Genomic DNA, 15,725 nt, shown 5'->3' with positions numbered 1-15,725 from the left:
AGGCAGGTTTTATCCTAGAGCCACTGGGTTGTGCTATTTATAAAAACCAAGTGTTCATTGTCACAGTAAAAGCATGATGATGATCATTTTATGTTGTTGGTGATGATGATATCATGATCATGATGATAGTAGCTACTACTTATTGATCCTTTACAATACACCAGGCATTTGGTTAAGCAAGGCCATTGTTAATCTTAATGACACTTTTGTGTGTTTTTATTTCTGGTGGATGAAATCCACTTGGGGGTGTGTGGCTTGAACATCAAAATACAAGCTGAATTTCAGCCTCTACTCACCACCTTGGCTGTCTGTTTTTGTGCAGTGGACAACCTACACACCAGTTCATGGTGGCCCTGTTGTTAAGCATGACACCTCTAGAGAGTTAGATAAAACTGACAAAATCCTGTCCAAGGATCTTTAGGACTGGTACCTCCTTGACTTTCACACCAACTCTGGCCCTCCAAGTCCCACCAGGTTCCCATCACATAGAATGAGTTAGTTTCTAGAAGGCATTGCATGAGGCTTTTCTAAGCCTTGGCCTTTTGCCTGTTTTTTGTTTCTGTTTTTGTTTTTTCAGTATACCTCTTCTCCCTTCACCCTCCTCACTGTTATTTGTTCTTCAGAATTCAGCTCAGACTCATTCACTCCAAGAAGCTTTCCTGCTTCTTCTGCCCAGTTAAGAAGAGGTGCCTCTCTCTCTTGGGGCGCCTGGGTGGCTCAGTGGGTTAAAGCCTCTGCCTTCAGCTCAGGTCATGATCCCAGGGTCCTGGGATCAAGCCCCACATTGGGCTCTCTGCTCTGCAGGGAGCCTGCTTCCTCCTCTCTCTCTCTCTCTCTCTCTCTCTCTGCCTGCCTCTCTGCCTACTTGTGATCTCTGTCTGTCAAATAAATAAATAAAATCTTTAAAAAAAAAAAAGAAGAAGAAGAAGAAGAGGTGCCTCTCCAGGGTGTGCTAAGTCTCCCTTACCTCTGGCTTTCAGTTACAGTTGACCACTAGCGACAAAGACAGACGATCAGAGGGAGGGAGAAGACTGAGGTTGGGTTATTTATTCCCAGCTTGCCCTCTGCTTGGTTGCTGCAGGTTGACTGTGTCCTGTGCCCAAGACCACAGTTCCTGTCAGTCAGTTCTCTATACAGGTTTCCCTCTGAGTCCTAACTGTTCTCTCCCATCTCTTCTTCACACAGAGGTATGTTATGCCTTCCCACGCTTCCTGACCCCAGAGTACTATGGTGCTTTTCCTACACCTTGCTCACATCTGTGTAAATAGTTCCTTCATTAACTCCCCTCAATTACCCAGCTTGAGGTGTCCTCTGTTTCCTGCTGAGACTCTCTGTGATACATAAATGATCCCATCTGGGGCCCCGGGGGGCTTCATGCCTGCCCTGGCTCGACCTTCATAGGCTCTAGGCTCCTGCTTAGTCCTTAAGAAAAGCAAAGTCCATTCTAATGAGTCTTCAAAAAGACCTGCAATTAAATTCCAATATGACCTCACCATGACAGTTTGTTACCCAGTCTCTTTCCTGGATCTTACACCTAGAAAATCCTGCATTGCCTTCACACTCTCCGCCCCCCTCCACCCATGGCTTTGTCCCAGAGCAACTGCTTTATGAAGTTTCTTCTGAGTTCATGGATCCTTCCATATTCTTTAGGTTCTTTTCTTTTCATGTTCTCTCTCTTACACATCCCTCTTGTACTTCAGCCCTTCTCTTCCCTTTTCCTAAATACCCTTTTTCCTTCCCTAGTACAGGCCCAGCTACCATGTCACCTCCTCCCAGCCAGAAGTAGAATTTCCTTTCTTTGAGGGTCATGGTGCTTGGCTTTTCCTTCTTCAGTGGCACTTGCCAAATTCCATATTGAGCTGTATAATTTGTAAAATGCTTTACCTCCCCTACACGATGATAAATCTAAGAACTCTGAACCTGGCATTTTAACTCCCCCAGATCTAGATCTAAACATAGTGCCTTACCGCTTATCTGTGGTCAAAAGTGCAGTGGGATGGCTGGGTGGTTGACGGATGAACAGAGGACTATTCTTTATTGCTTTGCTCTTCTTGCCATGGGGTTCCTCAGGCTTAATGTCTCTGTCTGGTATTACTTCGCTATGACTCACCACCTTCATGCTGAGTAAGACCAATCCCTTCAAAATTCATTTTTTAGCAGCATAAATATCTTCAACTCTTGCTGCACAAAAGAAATACAATTAATGTATACACATCTGTGTTGACACTCAGAAAGACTTTTAAGTTGATAAACACAGTAACAGTTGGGGCTCCAATTGCTCAAGGTAATTCAGTTTAGTATTCCATAGCTTTTCAGCCAACTGACAAAGAGAAGAACAGATCCAGGTTGGTAGAGAATACTTAGTCAAATTGTTGCACTTTAAATAAATTAATGAATTAATTGGCAAGAGAGAAAATATTTATTTATCTTGCATATGTTATGTGCGAACAAGAAAGTTTCAGACACATGATCATTCTCACAGTCTCGCTCCATGTGTTATTTTTGAAATAGAATATGATCATCCCTAGAAAGAATTGGTTCCCTGTTTTGATCATGAAGACAGTGTTTCATGAGAATTATTGCTTACAAGGACAAGATATGGGCAATAGACCTATTAAAATGACACATGGCATCTTTTGCCTATGTTAGATATAATTGAAAAAAAAATTAAGACATGGGATAGTAAGTGAAAATTTTTAACTCTTTTTGTTTTTTGCCTTTTGAAACTATTTTTTAATTAATCCTAAAGCTACAAATAACTTGGTTTTTATAAAATTATCTGAAGCTGACTCTGATGCCTAAATTGGGCCCTCACAGGAAGCTTCTTTAAAGTTCTGCTAACATTCCCTTCCTACAAGCTTTTCCATGGACTTTTCCCCCGGGGTAATTTTGGCGGGGCCCTACAGTGAAAAGCCTCTGTTTAGAAGCATTTCTCAAAAGTAAGCCATTGCTCCAGTAAGCCTATCATTTTGTCTTGAGTCTGTCATGGTCATTATGGTCACATAGTCATTATGTAGGTCTGTGGGTATGGTATCCTATCCACTCTGTGTTTTCAAGCAATTCCTTCAACTATTTTCCCAAGTGTTCCTTGCAAACTTCTGTCACATACTCTTGGGGTGCAACACTTGTAAAGCCTTTTTTTTTTTTTTTAAGAGAAAGAGATCAAGTGAGCCTGTGGGCAAGTGGGGGAGGGGCAGAGGGAAAGGGAGAGAGAGAGACTCTTAAGCAGGCTCCACACACAGTGCATGCAGTCCCAATGTGGGGCTGGATCTCACGACCCTGAGATCTTGACCTGAGCTGAAATCAAGTCGGATGCTTAATCAACTGAGCCACTCAGGCACCCAAGTGCAGCGTTTGGATCTGCCTTGAAGAGAAATATTTGAAGCTAATACCCTATGTCAGATCCAGAAGGCTCCATGAGCATAAATATTACTTAAATCAACCATGATTTCTTTTTTTTTTAATTTCTTTTTTTTAAAGATTTTATTTATTTGACAGAGAGAGATTACAAGTAGACAGAGAAGCAGGCAGAGAGAGAGGAAGGGAAGCAGGCTCCCTGCTGAGCAGAGAGCCCGATGCGGGACTTGATCCCAGGACCCTGAGATCATGACCTGAGCAGAAGGCAGCGGCTCAACCCACTGAGCCACCCAGGCGCCCCCCTAATTTCTTTTTTTTTTTTAATTTGACAGACAGAAATCACAAGTAGGCAGAGAGGCAGGCAGAGAGAGGGGAAGGGAAGCAGGCTCCCTGCTAAGCAGATAGCCCAATGCAGGGCTTGATCCCAGGACCCCGGGATCACGACCCAAGCCGAAGGCAGAGGCTTTAACTCACTGAGCCAGCCAGGTGCTTTATCCAAGGTATCTGCAGAGTGTAGAGACCGCACAAAGGAAGCAAGCATCATGTTTATGGGACAATTAAATTTGCAAAGAGCATATGATCTTTAATACTTTAAATCAGATAATTCCTAAGTAAAGCAAAGCAGAAATAATTTTCTTTTTTCTTTTAAGATTTTATTTATTTATTTGAGAGAGAGAGAGAACACAAGTGGGGTGAAAGGCAGAGGGAAAAGCAGACTCCCCACTGAGAAGGGAACCTGATGCAGGACCTGATCCCAGAACCCTGGGATCATGACCTGAGCTAAAGGTAGACATCTAACTGACTGAGCCACCCAGGAATCCCTGAAATCATTTTCTTGATATTGATAGTCAATAATTCTTGAGTTCTTGGTTTCCCTATACTCTGCTATGCACAATACAGGTCGTCATGAAGCTTCTCATAAGATGGGAGACACTTCTCAATGCTAAAGTCTCATATGGAAGATCCTTTCAAATGTCCAGGCTCTTTCCTGACCACCTATGTGAGTGTGCACTAATCCCCAGGTCACCCCCTACTTTATTTTCATCATAGTCCTATCACTATCTAAAATATATTTGATAGTATTTTCAGTTTTTAGCTTTAATTTGGGATTGACAAAAGAATATCCGATTGAATGGGGGTGGGGAATGTCAAACTTGCCTTAGTAAAACTTTGTGAAAACTATACATTTCATACATTTCATCATTCTTATCCTGAAAATCCTGTCAAGGTGAATAAATCCTCCTTGTCTAAAGTAGTTATGAGACCTATATTAGAAAAGAGAAATGGTAGGTTAGGGAGAATAGGTTGTGTTTGTATGGTCAAATAGGCATATTTGATGAAATATAAATTTCCAAATGATGAAACACATTTTATTACGTTCAAAGTGCTATGAAAATTGAACATAATATATGTAAGTATATATTGTCATAATCTCTAGAAATCAGATGCTTACTTATAAATTTGGAGAGTGAATCTTTTATTTTATTTTATTTCATTTTTTCAGTGTTCCAAGATTCATTGTTTATACACCACACCCAGTGCTTCATGCATTATTTGCCCTCCTCAATAACCACCACCAGGCTCACCCAACCCCCCACCCCACCCCAAACCCTCAGTTTGTTTCTCAGAATCCAGTCTCTCATGCTTTGTCACCCCCTCTGATTTCCCCCAATTCACTTTTTCTTTCTTTCTCTTAATGTCCTCAGTGTTATTCTTTATGTTCCACAAGTAAGTGAAACCATATGGTAATTGACTCTCTCTGCCTGATTTATTTCACTCAGCATAATCTCCTCCAGTCCTGTCCATGTTGATACAAAAGTTGGGAATTCATCCTTTCTGATGGAGGCATAATACTACATTGTATATATGGACCATATCTTCTTTATCCATTCATCTGCTGAAGGGCATCTTATCCCTTTCCACAGTTTGGCGACTGTGGCCATTGCTGCTATGAACATTGAGGTACAGATGGCCCTTCTTTCACTACATCTGTATCTCTGGGGTATATACCCAGTAGTGCAATTGCAGGGCCATAGGGTAGCTCTATTCTTAATTTCTTGAGGAATCTCCACACCGTTTTCCAAAGTGGCTGCACCAACTTGCATTTCCACCAAGTGTAAGAGGTTTCCCTTTGTCCACATCCTGGAGAGTGAATCTTATGTAGTTGACAAAATGAATGAAATTCTTCAGTTCAACATTGTAACTTCTGACTCTTGACATTGTAGTAGATCTTCTAATTCGATGATTATGTGCAATTCTATACACTCTACTTCACTGTAAAATTAACCTTTTCACATAAAAAATACTTACAGATTCCCTATATTTGCCAGGTAGCATATTAATGGCCTGGTGATATATCAGTGAACAAAGCAAAGGCCCTCATGGAGCTTTCAGTTCAATGGGAAAGAGAGACCTGAATCAGATAAACACCAAGAACAGTCTACCAGTGATGCTTGATGTAAAAGAAATAGACCAGAGGCTGTGAGAACATACGGCAGGTGAATCCACTCTGGCCTGAGTTTGGGGAAGTTCCCCCCAAAGAAGCAATATTTGAGTTGACTCATGGAATCATTAGTTGTTGATTGGGCAGAGATGGACATTTGCAGAAAGGAGAGGGTGTATGTGTGTTCCAGAGTGGAAATACCAGGTTCAGAAGAGTTACATTTGCCTTTGCAACTTTGTGTCTTCAGGAAAAACACATCTTTGGAGACACTGCTTGGGCTTCTGCTGCCCAATAGCTAAATGTACTTGGTTTGGGATTATTTATAAAGTATGCTTCTAAGCAGTTCATGTGAACAGAATTTCATGAAATAAGAGTTAAGAAGCACAGAAAGCTGGATATTAGAATATGCCTTAAAAACTGCTAACCAGATGCTCTTTTTGTGAACATACTCCTTTTGAAAATCTCAATGAGGGCTTTCTACAGGATCCCATTGTCATATCTAAATTGTGCATTCCTTTAGGGACAAAGGGGAAAAGGTTAACCAAATTCACAATTTATTAGCGCACTTTCCAAATATGCTTACTGGGTTCTGGTTCATTGTACAACTCTGACTTTTGATCACTTACCAAATAAATAATGGGAAATAAATGTTCATTCTCTTACCTTCAACAGTTGTAAATCAAGATGGCCAACCTCTTATAGAAGGAAAACTTAAAGAGAAGCAAGTCAGATGGAAGTTCATCAAAAGGTGGAAAACTCGTTATTTTACACTGGCTGGAAATCAACTTCTGTTTCAAAAAGGAAAGTCTGTAAGTTTCCCCTGTCTTTTACACTTTCATTTTTAAGGTCTTTATCTCCACCAACCAGCTAGGGATTTTGTCCTGAGTTAATACACCAATAATTTGTCCTTTTCCATTTATAATTTTACAGTGTCTTTTTTTTTTTTTTTTTGCATACATCCCTTGGACTGTCTGTTCTGTTCTGTCCTACCTTAGATGATCCACTGTCTCTCTTCAGTTTGTTATGAAAGATCTTTTTAAAAGTTGGCTTAAGTTTTGAAGATGAACGCCAAAGGACTACCCAGTGAGCTTGGCTTGAACAGTGTTTCCTTATAGATCACCTCCATAAATTAATAGCTTATGATATTGACCCTGACTCCCTTTATAATTAAAGGTTATATTTGGAAGCAGGGACACAGGGAAGAAGGACAGAAGACTGGAAAAAAGAAACAAAGGATGATTTATTATAAGTACCTTTTGTAGTCAACTAAGTTCAGTTCTGGTTAGGGAAAACCATTATCATCTTTCAGTCACTTAATACTCAGTTAACAAATATAAAAGGGTCCTAAAAAGAATGAATAAATATTCTTTTAATATAATATTCAATCTGAGCTAGGATGCTCAGTAAATATCTATACTCTGAATTTTCAGTGGGAAACTTCTGAAATAGCATTTTATTCCAATCAGCAATGCAGAGTTATTCCCTTCTTTTCAAGTCAGCTTTATCTATCATTAAATTCTATTAATTCAGGATCAGGGAGAAAGAAATGTGGACCTACTTCTTGGGTATTTTGAATATAATAATAATAGCTTATCACATGCCACCCTGGATTGTCTTAAAGAATCCTCAAAACAGTCCTTTAAGGTTAACACTACTGTTATTGCCATGTTCCAGATGGGTAAATCTAGGGTGCCTTTCCCTCCCTCTCTCCTTCCTTGCTAGCAGATGGAAGCATATTCCTCTGGGCTAGGTGATCCTCGTGGCCTTCTGCACAGTGCACAGGCCCTGAGAGCCTGGGTCCCAGGATGGGCAGGCACCAGGTTAGGTCTGATGCCAAGAAAGCCTTGTGCAACCAGACTTTAGCAATGTAGGCACTTTCAGTCTTTATCTCACTGCCAGACAAACCAGGAAGGGCAAGATCCTGGCCTTTGGATTTCTGTCTTATCCCACTCTTACAGATATCATTTGAACCCCAAAATCAGAGTGATTGGGAAAACATGAGCATATGTACACATGGTCATCCACTCCTGTGCAAAGATGCCCAGAGAACATGCATACAACACCTAGCTGATGCCTTTATAGCCATCATTCCCCATTCGTGGCATTTGGGACCCAGGGTCTGTCAGTCATTACCAGGAGTTGGCCTTTGTCCTAATCAAAGATATCAGGGAAATACAAAGGAGCTTAAGGCTCTGACAAGTTCTGCAGGAAAGAACCCACTTAATTTTGTTTCACTACTGTATCTCAAACTTGTTCCACCACATGGTACTTTTACATCATGTAACATCAGACCCAGTCCCACTCCCTTCCCCTTGTGAGAGAGACAGAGGAACAGAGACTCTGACTGGCTTGACAAATGAGTCAGTAAGGTAAAAAGAGGTAAAACTGGAGTCAGGTACAAGGCAGTGTGACATCAAAGCTTGCTGTTAAATGAGTACACTGTCCCTCTTCTTATGAACACTGAAAATACAGAGCCAGTGGCAAACCAAACTGTGTTTGAATTAATTAATGAAAGATTTTAAATTATTTAAAAATTGTGATTCACTGAGAATATGGGCACTATATCTTTAGAGTGCTCATTATAAAATTTATTTGAACTTTTTGCTCAACAGGAATAAAGTATGGTGTATCTCAATTATGACAAATTTTTCTGACCATTTTTTAAATTAATAAAACTTAATGTTAACTTTTTGAGTGAAAAAAAAAAAAAGCCCTAAGCTCATGCTACTTTCTTCATCTGTGTGTATTATTAAATATACAGATGGACTTTTCTGTGGCTGAAGATCTTTTTGAAAGGGAAGTATAATGGTATTCTCAATTCAGACAGTTATTGGAGGTTTAAAGAAACTTTTCTTAGCATAGCTCCACATTGAAGTATTTTTAATGTGTTTAAAGTGACTGTCTGAATTTCCCGTTTTTACTAAAGAAATCAGAAATAGAAGTTAAGATGTAGTGATTTCTCCTATCCCTTGAGATGGAGCAGAGTTAGTGAATAAGAATATTTTTCCTGAACTCAAATAATGATCTTTAAACATCTTGATTCAGAGCTTTTTAATAAAACTTAGAGAATAAGCTATTTTACAATTGGCTAACTTGTTTGACATCTTTATAGGGAAATAATGGTTTGACATTTCAGAAATCTGACAGCACATGTGGCTCAAATATTGAGAAATAATATAATGTACTATAAGGACCACAACAAATTTCTTCTCATCCCCAGGGACACAGTAACCTAGCAGAGGTCAACAGTCCAGCTGAAGCTTCAGGCCCATAATAAGGAACCTTTCTTATAAATGAGAAAAATGGTAAAATGTGCATTTTTAATAAGGACTGAAAGACAATAGCGTTATTTTTTACTTTCACATTCTTAAAGTCTTGATCTCCACCAACCAGCTAGGCAATGGTGCCCTTTGACTTCCTGTCCATTTCTCTTGGGTAATTCACTGTCTCTCTTTAGAGAACTATGACAACTTTTTGTTTTCTTGATCAGTTCCTCCATGTATCAATTTCTATTCTATAAACTAATTCAAAGAAATACAGCTTTATTGCTGTCAGATATTTACCATAAACCAAATTAAGCTAACAAAGTATTATCTAGCACAGGCATCTTCAAACTTTATTCTGTCTATTCCCTAAAAGAATCTTGAAAATCTGTGTAATACCTTGCTACATTTTAAGTTTATCATAAATTTAAACAGTTGCACAAACTGTAATTTCTGTTAAATTGAAAATACTATTATTTTGAAATAAAAAGTTCACACCTGTCCTTTAAGTATAACCATAGGAAAAAGGCAATTCACGCCTAACACCATCCATTAAAAAAATACATAAATTAGTTCATCTTTTTTTATTATGTTCAATTAGCCAGCATATAGTACACCATTCATTTTTGATGTAGTGTTCAACGATTCATTATTGAGTATAACTCCCAGTGCTCATCACAACATCTGCCCTCTTTAATAACCATCGCAATGCTTACATGGTATCATTTTTCTTTGAAATCATATTGTTTTCTACCTAACTCACAGTATTTTATCCTGATCATCCAATTATTTTTTACTGCAATGAAACTATGTATATAAATTTAAATTTAATTATTTTAATAATTTGTGACTATCAATCTCTAAATGTTAAGATTTTTCATTATTATAATCTTAAAATTAATTATAATTTTAATTTATAGTCATAAGCATAACACCAAATGCAATAAATAGTTACTAAACATTAAAAAGGGAAATGCTATTGGAAATGCACCTCTTGATATAGTAGCTGGGGAGTGATTGTGTTTTGTTTGAAGGACACTTCCTTAGCATCAATATTTTGCGTTGATCTTTCCAGTTCTTTGATCCTCCAGAGATTTTTCCAAGTTGGACGATACACCATGGTAAATTTGGGATGAGTGAGAAGGTTGCCTTTCCATTGCAGAATGAAAGAGGAGTGAGTTGTACAGGGTGCATGAGAAAGGAGAGTTGGCCAGATCCTCAAGCACAGGCACGTCTTCCATATTCAGGGATGTTAAAGACATTTCTGTAAAGAAGTATTTGATCTTTTGAAACTACTCATACTAGCCCATTGGGATGACCCTCATGTTATAGTTGTGATCTGTAAGCCTCTGTTTTGATGCCAGAAAAATGTAAATCACTAAGTATTCTTTCACTTAATGTTTGCAGACAAATCATACTTCCAGAGCTCCAGTGTGTCTCAAAACAGTTTGATCTGCTTAAACATTAGGACCCTATTTATTCAATTAATACACCTTTCTCAGAAATAACACAAAGGAAAATTCAATTTCATACTTCCCAAGTTATTTCAGATTCAGAGTTAATAGTACTCCAATTGTATTATTGCATTTTGCTCTATTGATAGTGTTGATACCAATCAAACATGACTTAAAATCAAAGAAGTATGAATTAAACATTTTCCCAAATGCCACTAAATAATAATTTCTTATAAATTCGCCATCTTGTGCCAACTTAATATACTATAACGTAGGACCAATTGCTCACTCCCTCCATTGTTCTAATGAATCACTCACTGAGGCCTTAGCATTCAAAATAACAAAGGCTAAGAACCAGTTGCAGTGAAAGGATTCTGATTTTGTTGGAAAATTCTCCAGTTGCCAGAGATCTTTTCATACTCTGAGAGCCAGCTCATGTTCTCTCCTTCCCATATGCATTTCAGAAAGATGATCCTGATGACTCCCCAATAGAACTCAGCAAAGTACAGAGTGTGAAAGTTGTGGCCAGGAAACGCAGGGACCGCTCCCTCCCTCGAGCTTTTGAAATCTTCACAGACAATAAAACCTATGTTTTCAAGGCCAAGGATGAGAAGAACGCAGAAGAGTGGCTCCAGTGCATCAATGTGGCAGTTGCCCAAGCAAAAGAGAGGGAAAGTAGAGAAGTAACCACATATCTGTAGGGATTTGCAAGCCGACCTCACACTGATTGCATACAATGGGCATTGCGCTATCATTGACCATGTTAAGAAAAAGAGATAAATTCACCAAGTCACATTGTGTTTTTCTAAGTACCAGTGGAATTGTTTTCCCTAAGAAGCAGGACCCAGAAGTGGTGAGATTCTTATGCATTTCATATTCTAATGGTGCCTGCATTAACTCTAGAACATCTGTGTGACCCTACAGGAAAAGGAGCTACAAATGGTATGGGGCAGAAAGGGGAGAGTTGGGGATCTAGGACGCTCTGAAGATATGCCATTGTACGTTGTAAAAACACAACTCTACGAGATACCTGAAATACCTATCCTGAGGAAAGATTAAATACTTCTGATTAAAACCACAATTTGCCAAAAGTATTAGAAGGGAAAAAAAAAAAGCCCTATTGGGAAAAGTCAAAACTATCAACCCTAAGGGGAAACATAGAACTTATTTATAGACATATAATTGTGTTTTTTCTTTCTAATGCAAATAAGGCTAATACATGGTAAAATGGCCCTCAAGTGAAAAAAGTTATATAATTAAAAGTCTTTCAGACATTTATCTGATTATTCCATTTAGATTCATATAATATAATCTAAAATGTAGGTTCTTGGATATATCTCTTGCCTAAAGCAGTAAGTGTAAGCTAGGATAGGCATAGAAAACCATTTTCACCATCTTCAAAATATGGGCCATTTCCATAAAAATTTGAGATGTTGAGGTTCTATACATTTTTTCTTTACATTCAATCTTTTAATATCTCAAAATTGCATTCAATGGTATTCCCTTCACTCATATTTTTTAAAAAATTAAGCTGTGGCAGGCAGAATTATAGAATGATTCCCAATGGTCTACACTCTGACCCTCCCCTTGAATGTGGTAGAAATCGTAACTTGCTTCTAACTAATAAATTATGAAAGAAAGAATAGAACAGTCTCCTCCATGATTATGTTACATTACACGGCAAGGGTGAAGAGATTTGTGGTTCTTAATTAGGTGACTTTGAACAAGTCAAAAGGATATGACCCTGGGTGGGGCTGACCTTATCAGATGAGACTTTTTAAAAAGAGTGAACAGGTCAAGTCAGAATGGCTAAAATCAACAAGTCAGGAAATGACAGATGCTGGCGAGGATGCAGAGAAAGGGGAACCCTCCTACACTGTTGGTGGGAATGCAAGCTGGTGCAACCTCTCTGGAAAACAGCATGGAGGTTCCTCAAAATGTTGAAAATAGAACTGCCCTATGACCCAGCAATTGCACTATTGGGTATTTATCCTAAAGATACAAATGTAGTGATCCAAAGGGGCACATGCACCCGAATGTTTATAGCAGCAATGTCCACAATAGCCAAACTATGGAAAGAACCTAGATGTCCATCAACAGATGAATGGATCAAGAAGATGTGGTATATATATACAATGGAATACTATGCAGCCATCAAAAGAAATGAAATCTTGCCATTTGCGACAACATGGATGGAACTAGAGCGTATCGTGCTTAGCGAAATAAGTCAAGCAGAGAAAGACAACTATCATATGATCTCCCTGATATGAGGAAGTGGTGATGCAACATGGAGGCTTAAGTGGGTAGGAGAAGAATAAATGAAACAAGATGGGATTGGGAAGGAGACAAATCATAAGTGACTCTTAATCTCACAAAACAAACTGAGGGTTGCTGGGGGGAGGGGGTTTGGGAGAAGGGGGTGGGATTGTGGACATTGGGGAGGGTATGTGCTTTGGTGAGTGCTGTGAAGTGTGTAAACCTGGTGATTCACAGACCTGTACCCCTGGGGATAAAAATATATGTTTATAAAAAATAAAAAATTATAAAAAAAAAAAGAGTGAACAGGTCAGAGACTCTCTCTTCCACTGGCCTTGAATACACAAACTGCAACAAGTTCTACAGCTTCAAGGGAATGAATTTTGCCAAGAACCCGTGAACTTGGAAGAGGATCCCAGCCCCAGCCAACACCTTGATTGCAGCTTTGCGAAACCTGGACAGAGGACCCAGCTAAGGTGTGCTTGAATGTCTGACCTAGAGGAATCTTGAGATAATAAATGCTGTTGAAAGCTGCTGAGTGTGTGAAAATTTGTTCCATAGCAATAGATAGATAATTCATACAAACACTAACTTAGTATACATATAAAGGGTCATTTTTTTCTTTTAAAATTTGTTGACTATGTAGTCTAGGATAGAAATCTGGAAAAAAAAATCTAAGTAGTCAGTATTCTTAATTCTACCTTAACTCTACTACCAACTCCCTAGCACAGGAAATATGTAAGAGGCCAAGTTTGAGGAGAGAAACATTTGGATTTTAATATGTAAAGTTTGAGGGCATTGTGAATCACAAAAGATATTACAAATTGGAAGCAGTTCTGAAGGTCAAGATTTTGCCTCACTGGATATATAGATGGTCACTAAATCTGTGGAACTAGCTGAAGTTACTCAGGGAGAATAAGACAAAAGAAGAAATAAGGGCTTCCTTGGGATACCCAACATTTAAACAATGGGCCACTGGATTGGCCAGTCAATGTTCAGAGATGTTATAAACCAAGGAAAACAATGTCACAAACCCCTTTTGGGAAGAAGGGAGAGATTAACAATGTAAAATCCTAGAGTAATCACTTAAGATAAAGAATGACTTTTGCAGTTAGGAAGGAATTTGTATCATTGGTAGGAACAATTTCATCAGAGTGTTGAAGTAAAAGTCAAATTCCAGTGAGTTGAAGAATCAATAGGAGGTTAGGGGTTTAAAGCAATAATTGGACAATATTTTCAAAAAGTTGGAGCTAAGATACAGAAAAGTGGTTTGTTGTTTGTTTTAAAAATGTATTGGACTTAAGGGGGAAGAATCTAACATACAGAAAGAAGAAAAATAACTTTACTTGAGCACAGTTTCTAGAAGTGATGGAAAAGGATTAAAATTCATGCCACACCAATTTATGGAACAGCTAGCACACAACAGTTACCATGTTTGTCCTGGAGATACAAAAATACCCAGGTCTTCCCATCAAAGAGTTTATAGGGCAGTGAAGGAGACAATCATAGACAACAAAAACTGAAATGCTAAGAGGCAAGTGCCTTGATAGAGGTTTGCCCAGGGGCCTGTGGAAATGCAGGAGGAGGCAACCCTATAATTGACTTTGAACTCAACACATGGGCACCCTCACTCTTTCTCAGAGCTGTTAGAGAAGGGTCGTGTCCTAAAGAACTAAGTGAGAAGGTCATGGGCAGATGAGGAGAAAATGGTCAGTTGAGAGGACCATGCTGCAAAAGCACAGGAGGGAAAGGGAACAAAACTTGGTCTGTTTGCAAAACAGCAAATCCTTATGTAAGATTGGAACATAAGGGGACCATTGAGGAATGCTGCGGAATGATGCCAGAGAAGCTTATGGGGTCATAGCATAAAGGGCTGGGTTCTATGCTAAGGAATCTTAAGATGACGAAACACCATTAAAAGGTTTTAAGACTTGCATTTAGAGAAATAATTTTGGACTGTAGGGATATAAAAAATTATATCAGGGAGATCATTTAGGAGGTTCTTGGAAGTGGTGAGGTCTACTAGCAGAGGAGATAGAGGAGAATGGAAATGCAGGAAAAATTTTGAAATAGTAAAACGGATTGGACACTGGTGGAAGGATGGAGCCTAGGTACAGGAATGGGAAGGAAAGTGTCTCTGATGATCCCTGGGTGCTTCCTTGGGAAACTTGATGTGAGGTGAGCCCAATTGTAAAATCAATTTTAGTGTATACATTTAGATCCATGATTCATCATGGACTGGAGAGACATCTCCAGTGATGAAGTCAGGCAGGAAAAGGCAAGAAGTTACAGTTGTAAATGAGTCTCTAAATATTATTTTGAAATCTAACAGCCCATTCTTAAGAATCTCTTGAGTAAACCTAGCTGTTAATTAGAAAAAACTGGTAACAGACAAATAGAATATCAAATAACACTGCATTAGTTATTAATAATTTAAATGCTAACAATGTGCTCAAACATTTTATAGCAGAGAAAATTACAATAACACTCAACCTGGTTGCATACCGATTTTATTTTCACTGAATGCTTGTCCTAGGAAAGAAGAGAATGGTCCTACTAGCTCAATTTAGAAGAAATGAATTATCTTTGTTACTTGTTACTTGTGATTTAATTAATCGGATACCTCTAGTTTAGAATGCAAATCGCAGAGCCTTTAAACCAAATCTAGAAAGAAAGAAATGTATGAAGTGTGAATAATGATCTTCCTGGTTTCATTCCACGAGGTAGTAGCAATTCCAAATGCAAGCAAATTCTCCTGGGTTTAGAATCAGACAAGAATCCCAGACTGGTCGGTTTCCCACTGATATTTCTGGCAATTCCATCCCTATTGCCAGCTAGCTTACCACAGACTGGCCTTTCCCAAGAGGGCCGCAGTTCCTGATTCTGATCTAAGAAGAAACCACTTTTTAAAACATGTTTAAACCTTTAAAAATGTTGGGATGAATACAATTA

General features: G+C 38.6%; 1 protein-coding gene across 7 annotated transcripts in view; it reads left to right on the top strand.

Annotated features, from left to right (window-relative positions):
• Window positions 1-13,810, top strand: part of VEPH1 (ventricular zone expressed PH domain containing 1) — a 247,105-nt gene extending 233,295 nt beyond the window's left edge. For 5 of the 7 annotated variants that reach the window (XM_082685585.1, XM_082685582.1, XM_082685578.1 and 2 more), the window contains 3 exons: window positions 6,473-6,609; window positions 10,982-12,311; window positions 13,083-13,810. In XM_082685585.1, the coding sequence (XP_082541711.1) occupies window positions 6,473-6,609; window positions 10,982-11,218 (374 nt within the window). In that variant the 3' untranslated portion in view covers window positions 11,219-12,311; window positions 13,083-13,810. The other 2 variants (XM_082685583.1, XM_082685584.1) reach the window with 2 other exon arrangements.
• The last annotated feature ends 1,915 nt before the right edge of the window (window positions 13,811-15,725 follow it).

This window comes from Mustela nivalis (assembly GCF_964662115.1).
Source record: "Mustela nivalis genome assembly, chromosome: 1".
NCBI classification, from domain to species: domain Eukaryota; kingdom Metazoa; phylum Chordata; class Mammalia; order Carnivora; family Mustelidae; genus Mustela; species Mustela nivalis.
This window is presented reverse-complemented; position numbering and strand designations above follow the sequence as displayed.